Source organism: Haliotis rufescens, unplaced genomic scaffold, assembly GCF_023055435.1.
Source record: "Haliotis rufescens isolate VD_foot unplaced genomic scaffold, xgHalRufe1.0.p SCAF_8, whole genome shotgun sequence".
NCBI lineage: Eukaryota > Metazoa > Mollusca > Gastropoda > Lepetellida > Haliotidae > Haliotis > Haliotis rufescens.
Window position 1 is genome coordinate 31,730,040 of NW_025964372.1, and position 19,286 is coordinate 31,749,325.

At 42.4% G+C, this 19,286-nt stretch overlaps 1 protein-coding gene across 3 annotated transcripts in view; it reads left to right on the forward strand.

Moving 5' to 3' along the window:
- LOC124145519 (xenotropic and polytropic retrovirus receptor 1-like) overlaps positions 1-19,286 on the forward strand; it is a 48,323-nt gene that overhangs the window by 18,168 nt on the left and 10,869 nt on the right. For 2 of the 3 annotated variants that reach the window (XM_046515299.2, XM_048389965.1), the window contains 12 exons: positions 1,138-1,239; positions 2,580-2,863; positions 3,556-3,657; positions 6,653-6,733; positions 7,891-7,969; positions 9,052-9,239; positions 10,339-10,518; positions 12,563-12,713; positions 13,078-13,269; positions 14,084-14,259; positions 15,123-15,256; positions 16,459-16,650. In XM_046515299.2, coding sequence (XP_046371255.1) covers positions 1,138-1,239; positions 2,580-2,863; positions 3,556-3,657; positions 6,653-6,733; positions 7,891-7,969; positions 9,052-9,239; positions 10,339-10,518; positions 12,563-12,713; positions 13,078-13,269; positions 14,084-14,259; positions 15,123-15,256; positions 16,459-16,650 — 1,861 coding nt within the window. The remainder of the gene's footprint in view (positions 1-1,137; positions 1,240-2,579; positions 2,864-3,555; positions 3,658-6,652; positions 6,734-7,890; positions 7,970-9,051; positions 9,240-10,338; positions 10,519-12,562; positions 12,714-13,077; positions 13,270-14,083; positions 14,260-15,122; positions 15,257-16,458; positions 16,651-19,286) is intronic. The other variant, XM_046515300.2, reaches the window with a different exon arrangement.

Here is a 19,286-nt window from a genome sequence, read left to right on the forward strand (position 1 = left end):
TGGAGTTGGAAAACGGTGTTGCCGCGATATCTCAAGAACTAATCGCAGGATTGTCTTCATGTTTGGAACTATGGTGTATATACAGACACCGCAGACACCAGTCGGTTTTGGTGACCTTGACCCCATTTTCAAGGTCACAGCAGGCAAATCTGCTTTTGGAGTTTGAAAACAGAGTTGCCGCGATATCTCAAGACCTAAATACTGGATTGTTTTCATATTTGGAACTATGGTGTATATACAGACTCCGCAGACAACAGTCGGTTTTGGTGACCTTGACCCCATTTTCAAGGTCACAGCAGGTAAATCTGCTTTTGGAGTTGGAAAACGGTGTTGCCGCGATATCTCAAGAACTAATCGCAGGATTGTCTTAATATTTGGAACTATGGTGTATATACAGACACCGCAGACACCAGTCGGTTTTGGTGACCTTGTCCCTATTTTCAAGGTCACAGCAGGCAAATCTGCTTTTGGAGTTGGAAAACGGTGTTGCCACAATATCTCAAGAACTAATCGCTGGATTGTCTTCATATTTGGTATTTTGGTGTATATACAGGCGGGGGACATTTCGTCACTTCTGTGACAAATACTTGTATTTTTATTAAGATAACTGAACAACGGTTTTTTTATGTACGATATGTTCATTTCAGAGACTAGATTTTAGTCTAGCATTCCTCCTATGCCCTGTATACTGACCAGGCGTTTAATCAGGATATTTTACCCTCCAAATCTGTAAGCCAAATGGTAACACTATGTCCAGTCTAACAGTTTTTTACCTGCCTGTGGGACTCATGCCATCAATCACTGGTTTGTCAGAACCAGATTCCCGTCCTGATTGACTGCCATGATATGGATGCAATATTGTTAAACAAGACATAATTGTTGTCAAAGACCAAAGATTGCCAGATTTGGAATGAATGTATTGTGTTCGTATAGACTTCTCAAAAGAAGTTAAAGAACACCTGATTTTTTTCATATGACTATAGCTCATCTGTCATGACATGACAGATTAACTACAGTCATGAAAACATCATGACAGATTAACTATAAAGGTGTTCTTTAACTTCTTTTGAATAGTACATAATCATGTTATACAGATTTGATGATGGTGAACTTTAATGTGAATGTGTTTTGTTGTAGTTGTGGATCAGAGTACCATCCAGAGATACTTTGCCCGCTTTGATGAGAAGTTCTTCCAGTTCTGTGACAAGGAGCTTGCCAAGATTAACACCTTCTTCTTAGGTAATCTGATTTCTCTTCACACTGTTGTCATTTCACCTCATTGGATTACAGACCAGTGAAGATCCGGGGTAGAATAGGTCTTCAGGCAACGATGCTTGTTGTAGGAGGCGACTGACGGGATCGGGTGGTCAGGCTCGCTGACTTGGTTGATGCATGTCATTTTATCCAAATTGTGTGGATCGATGTTCATGATGCCAGTCACTGGATTGTCTGGTCCAGACTCGATTATTTGCAGACCATCATCATATAGCTGGAATATTGCTGAGTGTGGCGTTAAACAACAAACAAAGTCATAGGATTACCAAATCAGCTATTTTATACTTATATTTTACAGCGTTAGCAATTGGCTCTAGTCCTATTCTCCTTGGCAAACTGGCCAATAGTTAAGGTATCCTAAGGATTAGTAGAAATTTGCTCTTTTTAAGGGTTTTGCTATTTGTTATCATTGTAAGGACTACTGGACTAAAACTTTTTTATCAGGGGATGTGCAGTAGCCTAGTGGTTATAGTGTTTGCTTGTCACGCCCAAGGCATAGGGTTCAATTCCCTACATGGGCATAATATTTGAAGCCCATGTCTGGTCTCCTGGGCTGGGAGTTTGCTATAGAGCAGCTTAAGACGATAGTTACTCACTTATTAATGATAATATGTTAAATAGTGTCATGGTCCGTTGTCTGACAATCCACAGGCCAGATGCTGGTTAACTTGAAGGCTTATTGTACATGTTTGGTAGGTTTTAAATATGGTTGATTTTGTTGTCATCATTGGTAATTATATAGCAACCTTGTGTGGATAGAATTGTATTACAAATATGTCATTCACTTTGCATGCAGGGAATAACATGTAATTTCCATAAATACCGTAAACTACATTTATAACAAACACACTTATAACGAACTGACAGATATAACAAAAAAAATTTTGGTCCCGGACATTTGCTGTATATGTGCTTATAACAAACTACGGTTATAACGAGCTAATATCAGGGGTCCCTTTGAGTTCATTATAACCGTAGTTTACTGTATATCAAAACTCTTTCAAATCCATGCCAGTTGTATATATTATTTACTTTTGTCTGAACTTCAAATTGAAGATAATCATGAAACGATTAAAGGTCAAGTCCTACGTCCTGGTTGCCCTGATTTTTTCTAGGTTTGTCAGCACCATAACCGTGCTCATGGGTTTCACCAACGTGCTGAACGGCGTAGACATGCATCACTTCTGGCTTTCCTCCCACATTAAGCTGAACACTGTGATGTAACTGGAATAGTGTTCAAAGCAGCTCTAAACCCAACTCCTTCACTCACTATATCCTACAAAACATACCTTTTCCTTTGACAGAGAAACTCTCTGAGGCCAACAGGAAGTATGCAAACCTCAAGTCTGAGCTGCAAGCGTACATGGAGCATGAGTTGAAAACATCTGGAAGCAGCAATCTACGTAGACGGCGGCCGAGCATTTACGCTCGCTTTAAGGATAAGGAGAGCGCGGGGATGACGCACATGAGGAAGCTCCACGACCTGAAGCTGGCATTCAGTGAGTTCTACCTGAGTCTCATTCTCCTGCAGAACTACCAGACTCTTAACTTCACCGGCTTCAGGAAGATCCTCAAGAAACATGACAAGGTAGGAGCAGTTGCAGGGAAATAGTATCAGTGATTGTTTTACTATTCAGGAAGATCCTCAAGAAACATGACAAGGTAGGAGCAGTTGCAGGGAAATAGTATCAGTGATTGTTTTACTATTCAGGAAGATCCTCAAGAAACATGACAAGGTAGGAGCAGTTGCAGGGAAATAGTATCAGTAATTGTTTTACCATTCAGGAAGGGAGGAATACAAGACCTATGACACAGCATGTCTAATTGTTGATGTTCTGGGAAGTTTATAGCAGTTAAATAACAGTTTACCACCATTTTTCCCCAGGCTTTCACCTGTTTTCATGGTTTATGGATGCAGTCTTTTCCTAATGACTGGTTTGTTACATCCTTGGTGATCTAGGGTACATAATGTCTCCATTCCGTTGTAATAAACTTATAAACACCCTGGACCCAATTGCCAGCATAGCTTTGTTTTGAGCCCAATTTGAAAGGCACAATACTAGAAATAGCCATCCAATCAAATTACCTTCATGAGCATGGGAAAATCTCTGCTACAATAGAGACAGGAGTGATTGATATGGGGACTCACTTTTGATACAAATCAATGGTGGAAAATGTTTCGAGGGTATTTGCCAGTTGTGTAGGTTTTGAAACTGGATAATGAAGGGAGTGTGACTTGTGTCCCGGCTCTTGTGTCACCCTGCTTGTGTTTGTGTCCAGCTGATGCAGACAAGCCGGGGCGTCGAGTGGAGGCAGACCCACGTGGAGTCGGCCCCCTTCTACACCAACAAGGAGGTGGACCATCTCATCAAGGACACAGAGGTAGGCAGGCGTCACGCTGGGGGTGTCGGGGGAGGTTATCAAGGACACAGAGGTAGGCAGGCATCACTCTGGGAGTGTCAGGGGAGGTTATCAAGTGACACAGAGGTAGGCAGGCGTCACGCTGGGGGTGTCAGGGGAGGTAATCAAGGACACAGGTAGGCAGGCGTCATGCTGGGGGTGTCGGGAGGTAATCAATGACACAGAGGTAGGCAGGCGTCACGCTGGGGGTGTCAGGGGAAGTAATCAAGGACACAGAGGTAGGCAGGCGTCACGCTGGGGGTGTCAGGAGAGGTAATCAAGGACACAGAGGTAGGCAGGCGTCACGCTGGGGGTGTCAGGGGAGGTAATCCATGACACAGAGGTAGGCAGGCGTCACGCTGGGGGTGTCAGGGGAGGTAATCAAGGACACAGAGGTAGGCAGGCGTCACGCTGGGGGTGTCGGGAGGTAATCAAGGACACAGAGGTAGGCAGGTGTCACGCTGGGGGTGTCAGGGGAGGTAATCAAGGACACAGAGGTAGGCAGGCGTCACGCTGGGGGTGTCGGGAGGTAATCAAGGACTCAGAGGTAGGCAGGTGTCACTCTGGGGGTGTCAGGGGAGGTTATCAAGGACACAGAGGTAGGCAGGCGTCACGCTTGGGGTGTCGGGAGGTAATCAAGGACACAGAGGTAGGCAGGTGTCACGCTGGGGGTGTCAGGGGAGGTAATCAAGGACACAGAGGTAGGCAGGTGTCACGCTGGGGGTATCAGGGGTGGAAATCAAGGACACACCGGTAGGCAGTCATCGGGGTGTCAGGGGAGGTCATGAAGGACACAGAGGTAGGCAGGCGTCATTTGGACGGTGTCAGGGGAGGTAATCAAGGACACAGAGGTAGTCAGGCTTCACGCTGGTGGTGTCGTTAGGTTATCAAGGACACAGAGGTAGGCAGGCGTCACACTGGGGGTGTCAGGGGAGGTAATCAAGGACACAGAGGTAGTCAGGCGTCACGCTGGGGGTGTCGTTAGGTTATCAAGGACACTGAGGTAGGCAGGCATCACACTGGGGGGTGTCAGGGGAGGTAATCCTCAGTGGTTCTGGCTTGTTCACATCAATCAGGAATCAGGATTATTACGAGATAGATGTACCATGTTTTCAATGTAGCCGGGTTACATGTTGATTTAGCTGCCCTGAATTGAATTTTGAACAAAACGTGCAGTTAGTTCTATTCTTCACTTGTCTTAGCAGTTTCAAATGTCAAATAAGCTGCTTCCATAAGAGTTGGTTATTATCACCCGCAACAATTTGGGCAGTGGATATAGGAACGTGGTTCATCTGTCCATCCATCCTTCCATTTTTCGGTCTGCTTCACAATGTGGACAATTTTTTTATTGACTATTGAAGTTAGAGAAATAAGATTTTACACACTGATGTAACTGATCATGATCTCAGATAAGTTAGAAAACTGTTTTGTTAAATGGCTCCATGCAACTCAGTGCATACTGCATGAAATGGGGACAAGTTTTTTCAGAAACTACTGAAGTTACATGGATGAAAGTTTGCATGCTCATCTAAGAGATACTTGTCAAGACTGAGTTTGAAAATTGGTTATGTTGTGGCCCAATCTCATTAAAATCAGATCTTAGTTCTCGTTATCGCTAAACAAAGATCTGAGGACATCCCATTACGGGTCACGTCAGAACGACCTTTCATCCAACCAATCAGAGCGGCGCTTACCAGATCATGAAAGTGACAGTCGGTATGTGTTTTCTAATCATGCAACCACGATATAACGGGGTATTCCGAACGACAGTTACGGGTTATATGATTATATACATACAATCTAGGCCATCTATAAGCCATTCCAGAATTTCTTCTTATCAGTTTTAATATTTTTAATCGATAATACATCAAAATATGTTTCAAACCATAGTCGCTAGTTTGAATTTAGTGTCGTAAAGCTCGAGAAAGCTGCCTTCTGATTAGCCAATGTTGATTTCTTGTTAGTCATTTCATTGGTCGGTCAAAATTCGCAAAATGTCGTTCTGACGTGACCTGTAATGGGATGTCATCAGATCTTTGGTTAGTGGTACCGACAACTAAGATCTGACTTTAATGAGATTGAGTAACGGCCCTTGCTCCATGCTTTTCAACTTAGTGCATACTGTGTGCAACGGAGACAAGTTTCCTCAGAAACTACTGAAGTTGCATGAATGAAAGTTTGCATGCGTATCTAAGAGATACTTGTCAAGACTGAGTTCAAAATTTGGTTAAAATAGAGTTGAGCTTTTATAATAGATTTTGAACCGATTGTGTGTGGTAATTTCACATTTAATAATTTTTTCTGATGACATAAAGTGTCCCAAGTGACTATCGTTTCTTAAGGCTTTATGGGACTCTTTTTTTATTATTTGTGTTCACTACTATATGAACAAACAAAATACTTATGTACCCCATGGTGGGGGACAGTGGTAACGCTGTTTTCTTGTTGTTCTACTGTTTTATGATGGAACATATCTCTATTTTCCTATATGTAACTACTGATTATCTGATAATTAATACAAATAAGTATCCATCAAACAATTCCAGCACTTTTAAAAAAATGGGTATGTCTTTGGTATGAAAACCTCCTTGCCATTTTTTTTTCATTGATCTTGATAAAGATTTTCAGTAGAATGTCCATGATCTCTGTTTTCTTTCCCATCCAACTCACACGAATAAGTCCTGCGCTTGTTTATCTTGAGAAATAATATGTTTGTCATAAAATATGAGAGCAGTGTTATTAAAACATTCAACATGATGTGTAATCATTTATAGTCAGTGTGGACCTTCAAGTTGATGTGGTTTTTGACTGAATGTAGTTTGAAGGGACAGATGTGTGACTTTTTTGGTAATGGTGGTATTGGGGATATGACAAGGGGATGTGTGTTCATCGTTCTGGGCTGTCTGTATCTGACATTGGTCTCAGTGTTATAACTAATCTCAGTGTTATAACTGTGTTTCGTGTGTCTCTCATTTAGCAAAGCGTGACGAGTGAGCTGGAAGGTGGAAACAGACAGAAGGCCATGAAGAGACTGAGAGTGCCGCCCCTTGGGGACCAGGTAATGTCTGGGATCAGATTCTTCTATAGCACTTTCAATATCAGCCTCTTGTCGAGTCCAAATGAAGAGTTAGACACTGGGAAACTCCCTATCATTCAACATTAGACACTTGTAGAACACCATATCAGAATCTACCACCCTTTCCTGAGTGAGTGAGTTTGGTTATACGCCGCTTTTAGGAATGTTCCAGCAATATCACAGTGGGGGGACACCAGAAATGGGCTTCACATATTGTACCCATGTTGGGAATCGAACCCGGGTCTTCGGCGTGACGAGCGAACGCTTTAACCACTAGGCTACCCGACCGCCCCTCACCCTTTCCTGAACATTTATTGGGGGAGGGGGAGGGGCACAGGTGGCCCAGTCATCTAAGGCGCCTTAATCTGCTGTTCAGAGTAGGTTTGAATCCCTGTTTGCCCCAATTGTGTTTTCAGGTTGCGTCCCTTGGGCATGCCAGAAACCTATGATTGTGAGTTCGAATGCCGGTTCGCCCTGATTATGTTTCTAGGTTTGTCAGCACCATACCCATGCTTATGTGTTTCACCAAAGTGGTAAACGTCTGAGACCTGCATCACTTGATGCTTTCCTCCATCATTAAGCTGACATGCCATGCTATAACGGAAATACTGTTCAAAGCCGCATTGAACCAAACTCACTCCCTCCCTCAACTTTTCTTGATTTCTATCTAAACACCCCAAAGCTTTTCTTCATACAAGAAAAAAGATACCTCATGAAAAATGATTGCAGTTACCGTATTCGACGTAATTAGCGCCCCGCTCTAATAAGCGCCCATGGCGATATTTGCTAATATATTGGCTTGTGAACAATCCTAATTAGCACCCCTTCCGATTGATCAATGTACACAAGACTTATTTATTCATGTAATATATGCACTCGTGTGTTATATGCACCCTTAATTATGGGCAATTAAATTCTGGAAAAATATATCTGTCGTATATAAACATTTCAGGCTGTTAGCATAAACCACGAAATCTACGATCTTTCAACTGTTTTTTTTCACCAAAATGATATTCCAATAAGAGCCCCCAATTTCTAATTTTGAGAGTGCCCTTGGCGCTTAATACGTCAAAATACAGTGTTTCATATTTCCTTTTTTATCCTGAACAGAATGTGACATCTTGTGCTTCTGTTTGCAGCAAAATCCGTGGACCAACTTCAAAGTGGGATTGTTTCTGGGCATGTTTTCAATCCTCATCATTGTCGTCATCCTTGCAGGTGGGTACATTGTACAGGTAGTCGACCCGTGAAGATCCGGGGTAGAATAGGTCTTCAGCAACCAATGCTTGCCGTAAAAGGCAACTATGCTTGTCGGAAGAGGCGACGAACGAGATCCGGTGGTCAGGCTCGCTGACTTGGTTGATGCAAGTCATCGATCCCAATTCTGTGGATCGATGCTCATGATGTCAATCACTGTATTGTCTGGTCCAGACTCGTGGCAGGAGAGGGCCAGTGGGGTAGCCAGGTGGCTAGCGTGTTTGCATATCACGTTGAAGATTGCCCCCAAGCATGCAATGTGTTCAGTCCACTTGGTGTGTCCCCAGCTGTGATATTGCTGAAATAGTGTTAAAAGCAACCTAAAACTATACTCTCTTCCACTTATCTGTTCATTATTAGCAGTTTAAGAAAGGCCTGCATGGAAGCAGTTGTAGATCTATTTCAAACATGTCCCCAACAATATTGTGAGCGTAACCTGCCACTCTTCTTAAAAAAGACCACATGACAATAAAATGAAAACAGTTCTCACAGGGAGAAACTGAATTGCCTTCATTCCAAGTTCCATCCCAAAATAATGATTCAGTTAGTGATAAAAAAAAAATCATTTATGCAGGTATAAATGTAAAAAATGGTGCACATACTGTGTACCTCGACATCAGCAGCGTCTTTCGACACAATAATACAACACAAGCCCTGCCCGTTTAGTCATCTACCAATCAAAAAACAAAAGTTTGTTAGTGGGCGTAGCTTTTTTTTTATATATATTTTTTATGGAAACATAAGCTGCCTGGTTATTGAGTGAGTGAGTGAGTGAGTGAGTGAGTGAGTATGGTGTTACACCGCTTTTAGCATTATTCCAGCAATATCACGACAGGGGACACCAGAAATGGGCTTCACACATTGTACCCACACTGTACCCACATTGTACCCATTCGGGTCTTCAGCGTGACTAGCGAATGCTTTAACCACTAGGCTACCCGACCACCCCTGCTTGGTTAGCCAATCAAATGCCACAGAATCACTTGCAATATATTTGTCGGGTGTTCACCCCAGCTGACTCTGTGGTTGTGTCTCGGCTGCAGCTGTGTTCACGGACCACCATGCGGACTGGGAGCCAGCGCTGCGCATGTACCGCGGGATGTTCCTGCTCATCTTCATCCTCTTCCTCCTGGGGGTCAACACGTACGGCTGGAGGTCATCCGGGGTCAACCATGTGCTCATCTTCGAGATCGACCCACGCCATCATCTGACACATGCTCAGTTGCTAGAGGTAGTTACCATAGGAACAGCTCTACAGTAAATAATAATGAACTGACAGATATAACAAAATGATTTTCTGGGGTCCCGTACATTTGCTGTATATTCTGTACATGTGCTTACAACGAACTACAGTTATAATGAACTAAAATCACTGGTCTCTTTAGTTCGTTATAACCGTAGTTTACTGTATTTATTTTCTGAACAGGTGTTTATGTAACTAGGTAGTTTGTTGCATTATATGTAGAAATAATGTTCGACTATGACCATGAGTTGTTTATTTCTTATATGAGATATCAACATTATTGGCAGCCTCTTTAAGGATGTAAATAGATGTATTAGCTTTAAAAATATTTACCCGTATTTAAATAATGAAGACTGCCAGAATACAATACGACCTGGGCAATGTCTGACAAATTTATTTATGAACAGTGGTCGTTTGGGTGGGGGGGGAAGGAGTTTTATATTTCACAGATATTCTGACAATTTTCATGTCCATCATCTGTACCTATTCTCTCAATGCCTATTGTCAAATCTCTCCCATTTTGGGTACGATTATTTGGCCAGTTCAGCGATACACTGTCACTTTATGTCATCTGAACCAAAGCCTGACTTAAGTAATTTTTTTTTTTTTTTTAGGACTGACATTGTCATATCTTATCTTTCTTAAAATGACAATGAGTCATATATGGAGTAACATACACAATAACCATCTCAAAGATTGGAATAACAGACAATATGTTCTCTGTGAGTGAGTGCTGTGAGTACCTTGCCCAAGGCTTCGGTCTTACACCTTTCAAACACCCAGTGGCGTCCTGGGTTAGAATTTGTCCCCAGCAATCTATGCTGAGGTGACTTAAAGGATAGGGTGGTCAGACTCGGGTACTTCGTTGATGGCGTGTCATCGTACCCCAACAGCGTGGGATGTTGCTCACAATATCAACCACTGGTTTTTCTGGTCCAGACTTATAGACTGGCCGTCATACAGCTGGAATGTTGCTTAGTACACAAACACACACTAACACCATTCCTTCCCTCGGGACAGATAATGTTGTCCTATGAGTATCATACAATTTTAGAATATTCCTTCATTTACTGAATCTGTTCTCCAGCTCGCATCATTCCTGGCCGTGGTGTGGGCGTTGAGTGTGCTGTGCTACCTGTTCAGCCCCACCGTCTCCATCCCGTCGATGGTGTTCCCGCTGTCCATGGCGGGGATGTTGATGCTGTTCCTCATCAACCCCTTCAAGATCTTCTACTATCGAGCCCGCATGTGGCTCCTCCGGGTACTGGTGCGTAGCTGTCTTTATTGGGAAGAATATGTTTTAATAGTATTATTGTCTTTGATTGGCATTTAGAAGTTCTAGTTCAGAGAGGGGGGCGGTCGGGTAGCCTAGTGGTTAAAGCGTTCGCTCGTCACGCCGAAGACCCGGGTTCGATTCCCGACATGGGTACAATGTGTGAAGCCCATTTCTGGTGTCCCCCGCCGTGATATTGCTGGAATATTGCTAAAAGCGGCGTAAAATCATACTCACTCACTCACTCACTCTAGTTCAGAGACACAAGATGTACAGGTTTCATCTTCTGTATTGTTTAGAACTTTTCAAGGGTACATGTTGCCCCATTGTCAGGTGAATTAACCTAATGAAGGTGAAAGTAATAGAAACATACTGTATCAAGTATACTCGGACCCCGTGGTACCGCGGCATTCATGGTATCGTGGCATTTGCGATTTCCAGTAGTTCACGAGGGACACGCCTATTACCGGCAGTCTATTAATCAGTTACCAGGAAGTGCTCGCTTCGTAAACAATTTCAATTTCCACGGAATGCTCCGTCTGCTGTAAGTAAGGAGTTATTAACGTGTTGATATTTACTTCTGGCATCTCTTTAATATTGCCTTACCCCCGATTATCAATGGACAACGATATAACACGCAGTTTCCCAAGTAAACTTTCTCTATCGACCTGAACTAGATCATCTGAATATTCTTGGCAACTAATAAGGAAACGGAAGTTACATTGTCCTCACATTTTTTTCCTGTTCTGTGGCCAGAAACTATAACAAGATCATAAGGGCCATAATGCCATACTTAGAAATACATTCTTCACTAGTAGCCAAATGATAAATACATACTTTTGGCATACTAGGAGTGCTGTTTTTACTAATGGACCTAATGAACTTTTATCAGTAAAACATGTATAGTTAGATAAAACAAAATGCGTCTGATAAAAAGAACATGAATAATCATGAAGGTTAGGAGTGCATTTTGTTCCATTTAGCGTACATAACAAGAAACGCGATACCCCGAGGTTGCAGGCAATTCAGAAGTTGAAATCAACATACAGATATTGAGTCTATCACACTTACATGTTTTGGGGATGGGAAATTTAGGAACTGTATTATGAAAAAACATTGTACCGTTTTTTAGCGAGTGTCCAACTACCTGCTAGAGTAACTGACATATATGAAAATGGAATAAGAAAGAGTATGTGTAATTACTGTCACCTGTGCTTACTGGTTAACTGATAGCTTAGCTCTTGGATATTGTGGTTACAGACATGTGGGTTTATGTGGGAAACCATCTTCCTGAGGCAAGGGAGTTAACTGACTGTAAAAGTCCAGTTTCCACCCTTGCCAAGCTTGGCCGGAATTTCTGTGTTCGATCGTCATGCCACCAGTGGCTATTATGAGTTATGGCCCTTTTATGTCCCTCCTATTGACCAATCAGATTCCACCTCTCATATTACTTGCATTTGCTTCAAACAAAATTGCGGCACCAAGTGAAGAAGATCTGATCGATAATCAAGATCTATAATGTAATAAAATAGGTTTACTTCACAAAGTGCATCAAATCAGCTGAGCACCTTGACTAAAAACATGATAAAGATTTGGAAAATATCTGTTGACGCTAAGTTGATGATACACATACTTTGCAAATCCTGCAATTGACCGAAGTCTGCACTGCAGTTTACAAACCAGATGTTGATTTTGTAACGTGATTTGATTGGACTATGCAAAGACTTGTTAGTCAATCCCAGTTCGGCAAGGGTGGAAACTGGACTTTTATAGCCGGTTAACTCCCTTGCCTCGGGAAGATGGCGGGAAACAGCCAGGGATGTATCTAGGATTCAAACTACATGCCCTCAGAAGGCAAAGAGGGAAATATTGTTACTTAGTTCAAAAGTGTGTTTTTTTAAGTAATTATTTTCTTTATTTTAGAGGTATTTACACGAATGTAAAATTAAACCACTTCCGACTTATTGGTCCTGTTATCAGCGAAGTACAAGTCACCTTGACGAAGTCATCACATTACGTTCTCTGTTCTGTGTTTCAGTTCCGTATCTTCACTGCTCCGTTCCACCATGTGGGCTTCGCAGACTTTTGGCTGGCTGATCAGCTCAACAGCCTGGCCACCGTGCTGCTTGACTTCGAATACCTCATCTGCTACTTCGCCTTTGAGGTGGAGTGGCTGGGCAACGATACAGGTGAGATGATGTCAATATTGCTCTCCCTTGAGGATTCCGGGTCAGAATTGGTCCCCAGTAACCTATGCTTGTCGTAAGAGGCGACTTAATGGATCGGCACAGTCGTTTAAGGCACTGAATTCCCTGTGCAGAGTTGCTTCCCTTAGGTGTGCCAGAAACCTCTGACTGTAGGTTTGACTCCCAGGTTCATCCTGATTATGTTCCTGGGTTTGTCAGCACCATGGTGGGTTTCACCAAAGTGCATCTTTTCCATCCACGTCAACCTGTCATGAAATACATAAAATACTTTTCAAAGAAACAATTAAGCACTCACTCATTCACTGTTCTTGCTACAGAGTTTATTGTTGTCCTTCCACTTCTCCAGAGAAGGTGTGCACCAAGAGTATCTATGGTATCCGTGCGGTGGTTGGTTGTCTTCCTGCCTGGTTCCGATTTGCTCAGTGCCTTCGGCGTTACCGTGACACCAAGCTCCTGTTCCCCCACGTGGTCAACGCGGGGAAGTACTCCACCACCTTCTTCGTCATGCTCTTCTCCACACTGTACAAGATACATAGAGGTAGGTGAGAGGGAGGTGCTGTTTGTTGTTTCTATTGGTTGTGGAAGCTTATTCTACTCCGGCTTATGTTGTTGTTTGATGTTTCGAGAGGAGTGCCGACAGAACAGCGTGTTCTTTTACTTGTGGGTTGTGGAGGCTCCTGCTGATCCTGCTGATGTTGTTTGTTTGTTGTTTCTAGAGGAGTACCGACAGAACAGCGTGTTCTACTTCCTGTGGGTTGTGGTGGCTCCTGCTGATCCTGCTGATGTTGTTTGTTTGTTGTTTCTAGAGGAGTGCCGACAGAACAGCGTGTTCTACTTCCTGTGGGTTGTGGTGGCTCCTGCTGATCCTGCTGATGTTGTTTGTTTGTTGTTTCTAGAGGAGTGCCGACAGAACAGCGTGTTCTTCTACTTCCTGTGGGTTGTGGTGGCTCCTGCTGATCCTGCTGATGTTGTTTGTTTGTTGTTTCTAGAGGAGTGCCGACAGAACAGCGTGTTCTACTTCCTGTGGGTTGTGGTGGCTCCTGCTAATCTGGCTGATGTTGTTTGTTTGTTGTTTCTAGAGGAGTACCGACAGAACAGCATGTTCTACTTCCTGTGGGTTGTGATGGCTCCTGCTAATCCGGCTGATGTTGTTTGTTTGTTGTTTCTAGAGGAGTACCGACAGAACAGCATGTTCTACTTCCTGTGGGTTGTGATGGCTCCTGCTAATCCGGCTGATGTTGTTTGTTTGTTGTTTCTAGAGGAGTACCGACAGAACAGCGTGTTCTTCTACTTCCTGTGGGTTGTGATGGCTCCTGCTAATCCGGCTGATGTTGTTTGTTTGTTGTTTCTAGAGGAGTACAGCGAGGATTACCGACAGAACAGTGTGTTCTTCTACTTGTGGTTGGTGGCGGCAGTGGCTAGCTCTTGCTACACCTACACCTGGGACATCAAGATGGACTGGGGACTGTTTGACAAAAATGCTGGTGAAAACAAATTTCTCAGGGAGGAAATTGTCTATGCTTTTAAGGTAAGATATCCAGTGTGTCTTCAAGACTAAATCTAGATGTAAGAGGATATATTCCCCGTAGGGAGTATGTATTTGGGAGTAGGACTTGGCTCACCGTGTGTCATCATACCCTTGTGGGGTGTTGGGTGTGGACCAATGCTCATGCTTTCAATTACTGGTTTGACTGGTCCAAATTTTTATTACTTTCAGGCTGCGATGATATAGCTTAGATAAGACTGACTCTAGTGTTAAACAACCCCTGTGGGATAAGGTGAGGTGAGGTGAAAATGGGTTTAACGTTGCATACAAGATTATTGCACTTATATAGCGATGCCTGCGTGCAGCGTGTGTGCGTGCGTGCGTGCGTGCGTGGAAGGTGCCACTCAGTGGGAGGGGTGTGTCAGGTAGGGTTGATGGTTGCCATAGCTACAGAGTAGTTCATGAGCAGTGGAAGGTGCCACTCGGTGGGAGGGGTGTCCGTCTTGAGAACAGGAACAAGGAGCAAGCCATGTGGCTGTCCTGTTACCATGGTTAAGTTGGTTGGTTTGTTGTTTAACGCCGCACTCAGCAATATTCCAGCTATATGACGGCGGTCTGTAAATAATTGAGTCTGGACCAGGCAATCCAGTGATTAATACCATTAGCATCGATCCACGCCATTGGCATCGATGACATGCATCAACCAAGGCAGCAAGCCTGACCACCCGATCCCATTAGTCCCCTCTTATGACAAGCATAGTCGCCTTTTACGGCAAGCATGGGTTTCTGAAGACCTATTCTACCCCGGATCTTCACGGGTCCATGATTAAGAGAGGCACAAACAATTGATGATTTTCTCATAACACTGGATGTTGCTTCTGATACTGATGTTGGTTTTGTTTCAGGCGTACTACTACTTTGCAATTGTGGAAGATTTCATCCTCAGATTCACATGGTCGCTGTCTGTGTCTATAGGAGAGGGTCTCATTATTCACAACGAAATACTTAAAACAATACTTACATTGTTAGAGGTGTTCAGGTGGGTGTGTTACACAGAGCTGTGTGTTACACAGAGCTGTCTGTTATATTATAATGACAGCCAACAGGTCCTTGTCATGACTCTGATAGAGTTACAAATTTAGGAGGTACCTAGATTCAAATTCTTAAGGGTCAGCACACCACAAGGACCACCGGACACCCCTTAATCTAGAATGCTGCAGAGCCAGCAGGACTATACATCATAAGAACCCTTTTGGTACGCTATTAGTACAAATTCAAACCTGAGGAAATCTGAAGAAAATTGTTATCAAAATTGTAGAAAGTGATTATCAGCTTTGAAAGCTTTTAATTTTTCTTGGCCCAAAAGGCTAGTATTATGATTTGTGTCCGACCATGAAAATTTATCAATGATCCTGTTATGTATATTGAAGAAATGACCTGATATTTTTTGTGTTTAAACGTACAGGCTAGTGTGCATGCTGTGTAAATTCACGTACACAATGAATGCATGCCGGTTTTTACGTTTATGCCTCCATAAATGCAAATACATATTGAACTCTATTCTTAGAAATAAATACATAAACAATAATGACTTCACAGACTGCTTATTGAATCATTAACACACAAAAACTGGTAGGCAACAGGCAATCTTTCAGCGCAATAATGTGACCAAAGCCCCACCCATTCTTTTTTCTGGCAATCTGGATACAGTAGTCTTCTAGTGGGTGTGCCCTATTAATTTTATAATAAGACGTTGAAGTAACGTTTGTTATGATATTATTCAATCGAACTGCTATCACCCCAAACTATGTCATATAATTTTAAGTCTTCAGTCTTGGTGTTATCAGGGCAGTGGGGTAGCTCGAATAACTGGGTTAGATTCCCCACATGGGTACGATGTGTAAAGCCCATTTCTGGTGTTCCCCTGCCGTGATATTGGTGGAATACTATTTCAAAGATTGGTAATTAATTTCATGATGCATTTTAGGTCTGAGATTGACATTCACATTAATTTAGTGATGCATAAATTTCATGATAGTATGTAGGCAATAACTTGAAGAAAGAATAGCAGTGATTATATTCGATTTTCATGTCCAAAACAGTTATAAGAAAACATGTACAAAAAATAACTTTATATTTTGTTATTGAGGGGGCTGAAAACACACAATTAGTTCTCTGTCATGTTGATGATGCATTATTTTGCATTTCTAAAATTTTGTATTAATGATAATCTTCATGTAGGCGGTTTGTGTGGAATTTCTTCCGTCTGGAGAACGAGCATCTAAACAACTGTGGTCAGTTCCGAGCGGTCCGAGACATCTCCATTGGACCAATTGACTCGAGCAATGAGATGCAGATCGTGGAGATGATGGACGAACTCTATGGTGCTGACTCAAGGCGGTACGAGAAACGAGGAAAACTCCTCGCTAACAGGTGCTTTTACTAACTTAATGTTTCTCTAACTACTATGTGTGAGATTACAGACATTGTTAACTTCCTGTCCACAACTAGTTAACATCCACTTCGGATTTTATGAACAGGATTGTCCCATGCTTCTTGTAAGGTCTGACTAATGAGGATTTAGCAGTTACGATATGTGACCTGGCTGATTGTGTTTTTTCACACACCTGTTATCGAGAAACCCATTGAGAGAAACCCATTGAGGTAGCTGGTATCAAACAAATATGTGAGATCGAATTCCAGGTCCGTGATTGGCTGCTCCTACTGACCTAAGGTCAGATTATGACAGACTACTTTCCTGATTGTAATTCATAGATAAGTTTCTCATGGTTCATGCAAATTCACGAAAAAGTTTACGTTTAATAGTGTTTAATAAATGCTCTTTGATCTTATCTAATTTGCATTATCATCATTGTAGACCCGTGGACATCCGGGGTAGAACAGGTCTTCAGCAACCCATGCTTGCCGTAAAAGGCGACTTTGCTTGTTGTAAGAGGCGACTAACAGGATCGGGTGGTCAGGCTCGTTGACTTGGTTGATACATGTCATCATATCCCAATTGCGTGGATCGATGCTCATGATGTCAATCACTGGATTGTCTGGTCCAGATTTTTTTACAGACCGCCGTCATATAGACGTTATATTGCTGAGTGCGGCGTTAAACAACAAACAAACAAACAAATATCATCATTGTGATCATGAGAATAGACAAAATATCCATCGATTCAATGCTAAAGGTTTGTTGTTTTAGGTTGTGTAAGAAACAGATTATTACCTGTCTGTCAAATAAAACATTTATCTTACACAACTCCCTTTCATTTGTTAGATTTCTTTTGAAACAACTCTTAAGATAAATGGTTTCTGACTTGTGGGGTAATCACTGTCACAGCACCCTGATGACTTGGATGTTTGCTTATGCTGTCAAGCACTGGTTTTGCCTGACCAACATGTATAGCATGGCTATTGAATGTGGCGTAAAACAACATTCACTTACTGACTCTTACTACTGTGTTGTGAGATCAGACATTGTGAACGTGATGTTCACCATAACATCAACTTACAGTAAGGCTAAAAAACCTAATAGTCTTGGTTCTCAGGCACCGCCGCATCATCATAAAGTCTGCCGCACGTTTCGTTTTTATTTACTTTTTAAAAAAACAACAATAAAACAAAACATTCCTGATACTTAAAAACAATGGCATCCAAGTTACTTCCCTTTACCTGCTCACTGCTTTGCTGCACATCTTGTGTTAGGATCATGGCGGCAATTGGAGAGAAAAAAACATCGCCTGCCTGCACTAGAGTCATTTCCTGAGAACCAATTCTTTTATTTTTTGAAGCCTAACACTACTGATACAAGTGTCCAATGTTCTATTGTTCCTGCTGACTTTCATTCATCAATGTCTACTAAAAACATTAACAGTATACTGACCCTGATTTTTAAAAATTACATAACCATTTCAGGTGAGCTTCAGAATCTATGGCCACTAAATTAATGACGTTTCCTGTCCGTTTCCCGCTTTGATCTCTGTATGGATATTCTGTGTCACACTTTCGACAATGAAATGTCTGTTCTTGTTAATCATAATACAGCCTAATTTTCGTTGGCTTTAGCCGTTATTCAAAATTACTTTGTTTTGTTTTTTGGCAACAAAGACTGCTGACCCCTCAACTACTGTGGGTTAATATATTTTGCATCATCAACATGATTAAGATTGCTTTGTGTAATAAGTTCCCATGGTTTCATTCCTCAAAGCAATCTTCGCCTTCAGAGGTCGTCTTCGGGTGTTACTTTCACAAAAGTCTAAGGTGTAGGCTTGGTGAAACAAAGTCCTGGGGCAGTGAAATGTTTACAGAGCAGTAAGATGTTTACTCATTGTGTATCACAAATACAGAGCAGTCACACAAACACAGGGCAGTAATAGGTTAACTCCAATATATGGTTTGTTTGTCATGATATTTTCCCGTTGCCAGAATCCTGTGATTGAAGGGTTGAATCCCTTGATACATTGAAAAAGTTTTTTGTTTGGGGTAGCAGTAGGCCCTGTCTTCAATCCCTAGGCAGAGTTGCGTCCCTTATGCATGCCAGAATCCTGTGATGGTAGGGTTGAATCCCTTGATACATTGAACAAGTTTTTTGTTTGGGGTAGCAGTGGGGCCTGTCTTCAATCCCTTGGCAGAGTTGTGTCCCTTATGCATGCCAGAATCCTGTGATTGTAGGGTTGAATCCCTTGATTCATTGAAAAAGTTTTTTGTTTGGGGTAGCTGTGGGCCCTGTCTTCAATCCCTAGGCAGAGTTGCATCCCTTATTCATGCCAGAATCCTGTGATTGTAGGGTTGAATCCCTTGATACATTGAAAACGTTTTTTGTTTGGAAACGCAGTTGGCCCTGTCTTCAATCCCTGCAGAGTCGCGTCACCTTATGCATGTTAGAATCATGTGGGTTCAGACCTTCATCAAATCAGGCTTTCCTCACTATTGACAACCTATAACCGAAAAACTACTCAAAGCAGCATTAAACCCAAATCACTTATTCATTGGTGGGGTAGCCTAGTGGTTAAAGCGTTGGCTCATCACACCTAAGACCCAGGTTCGATTCCCCACATGGA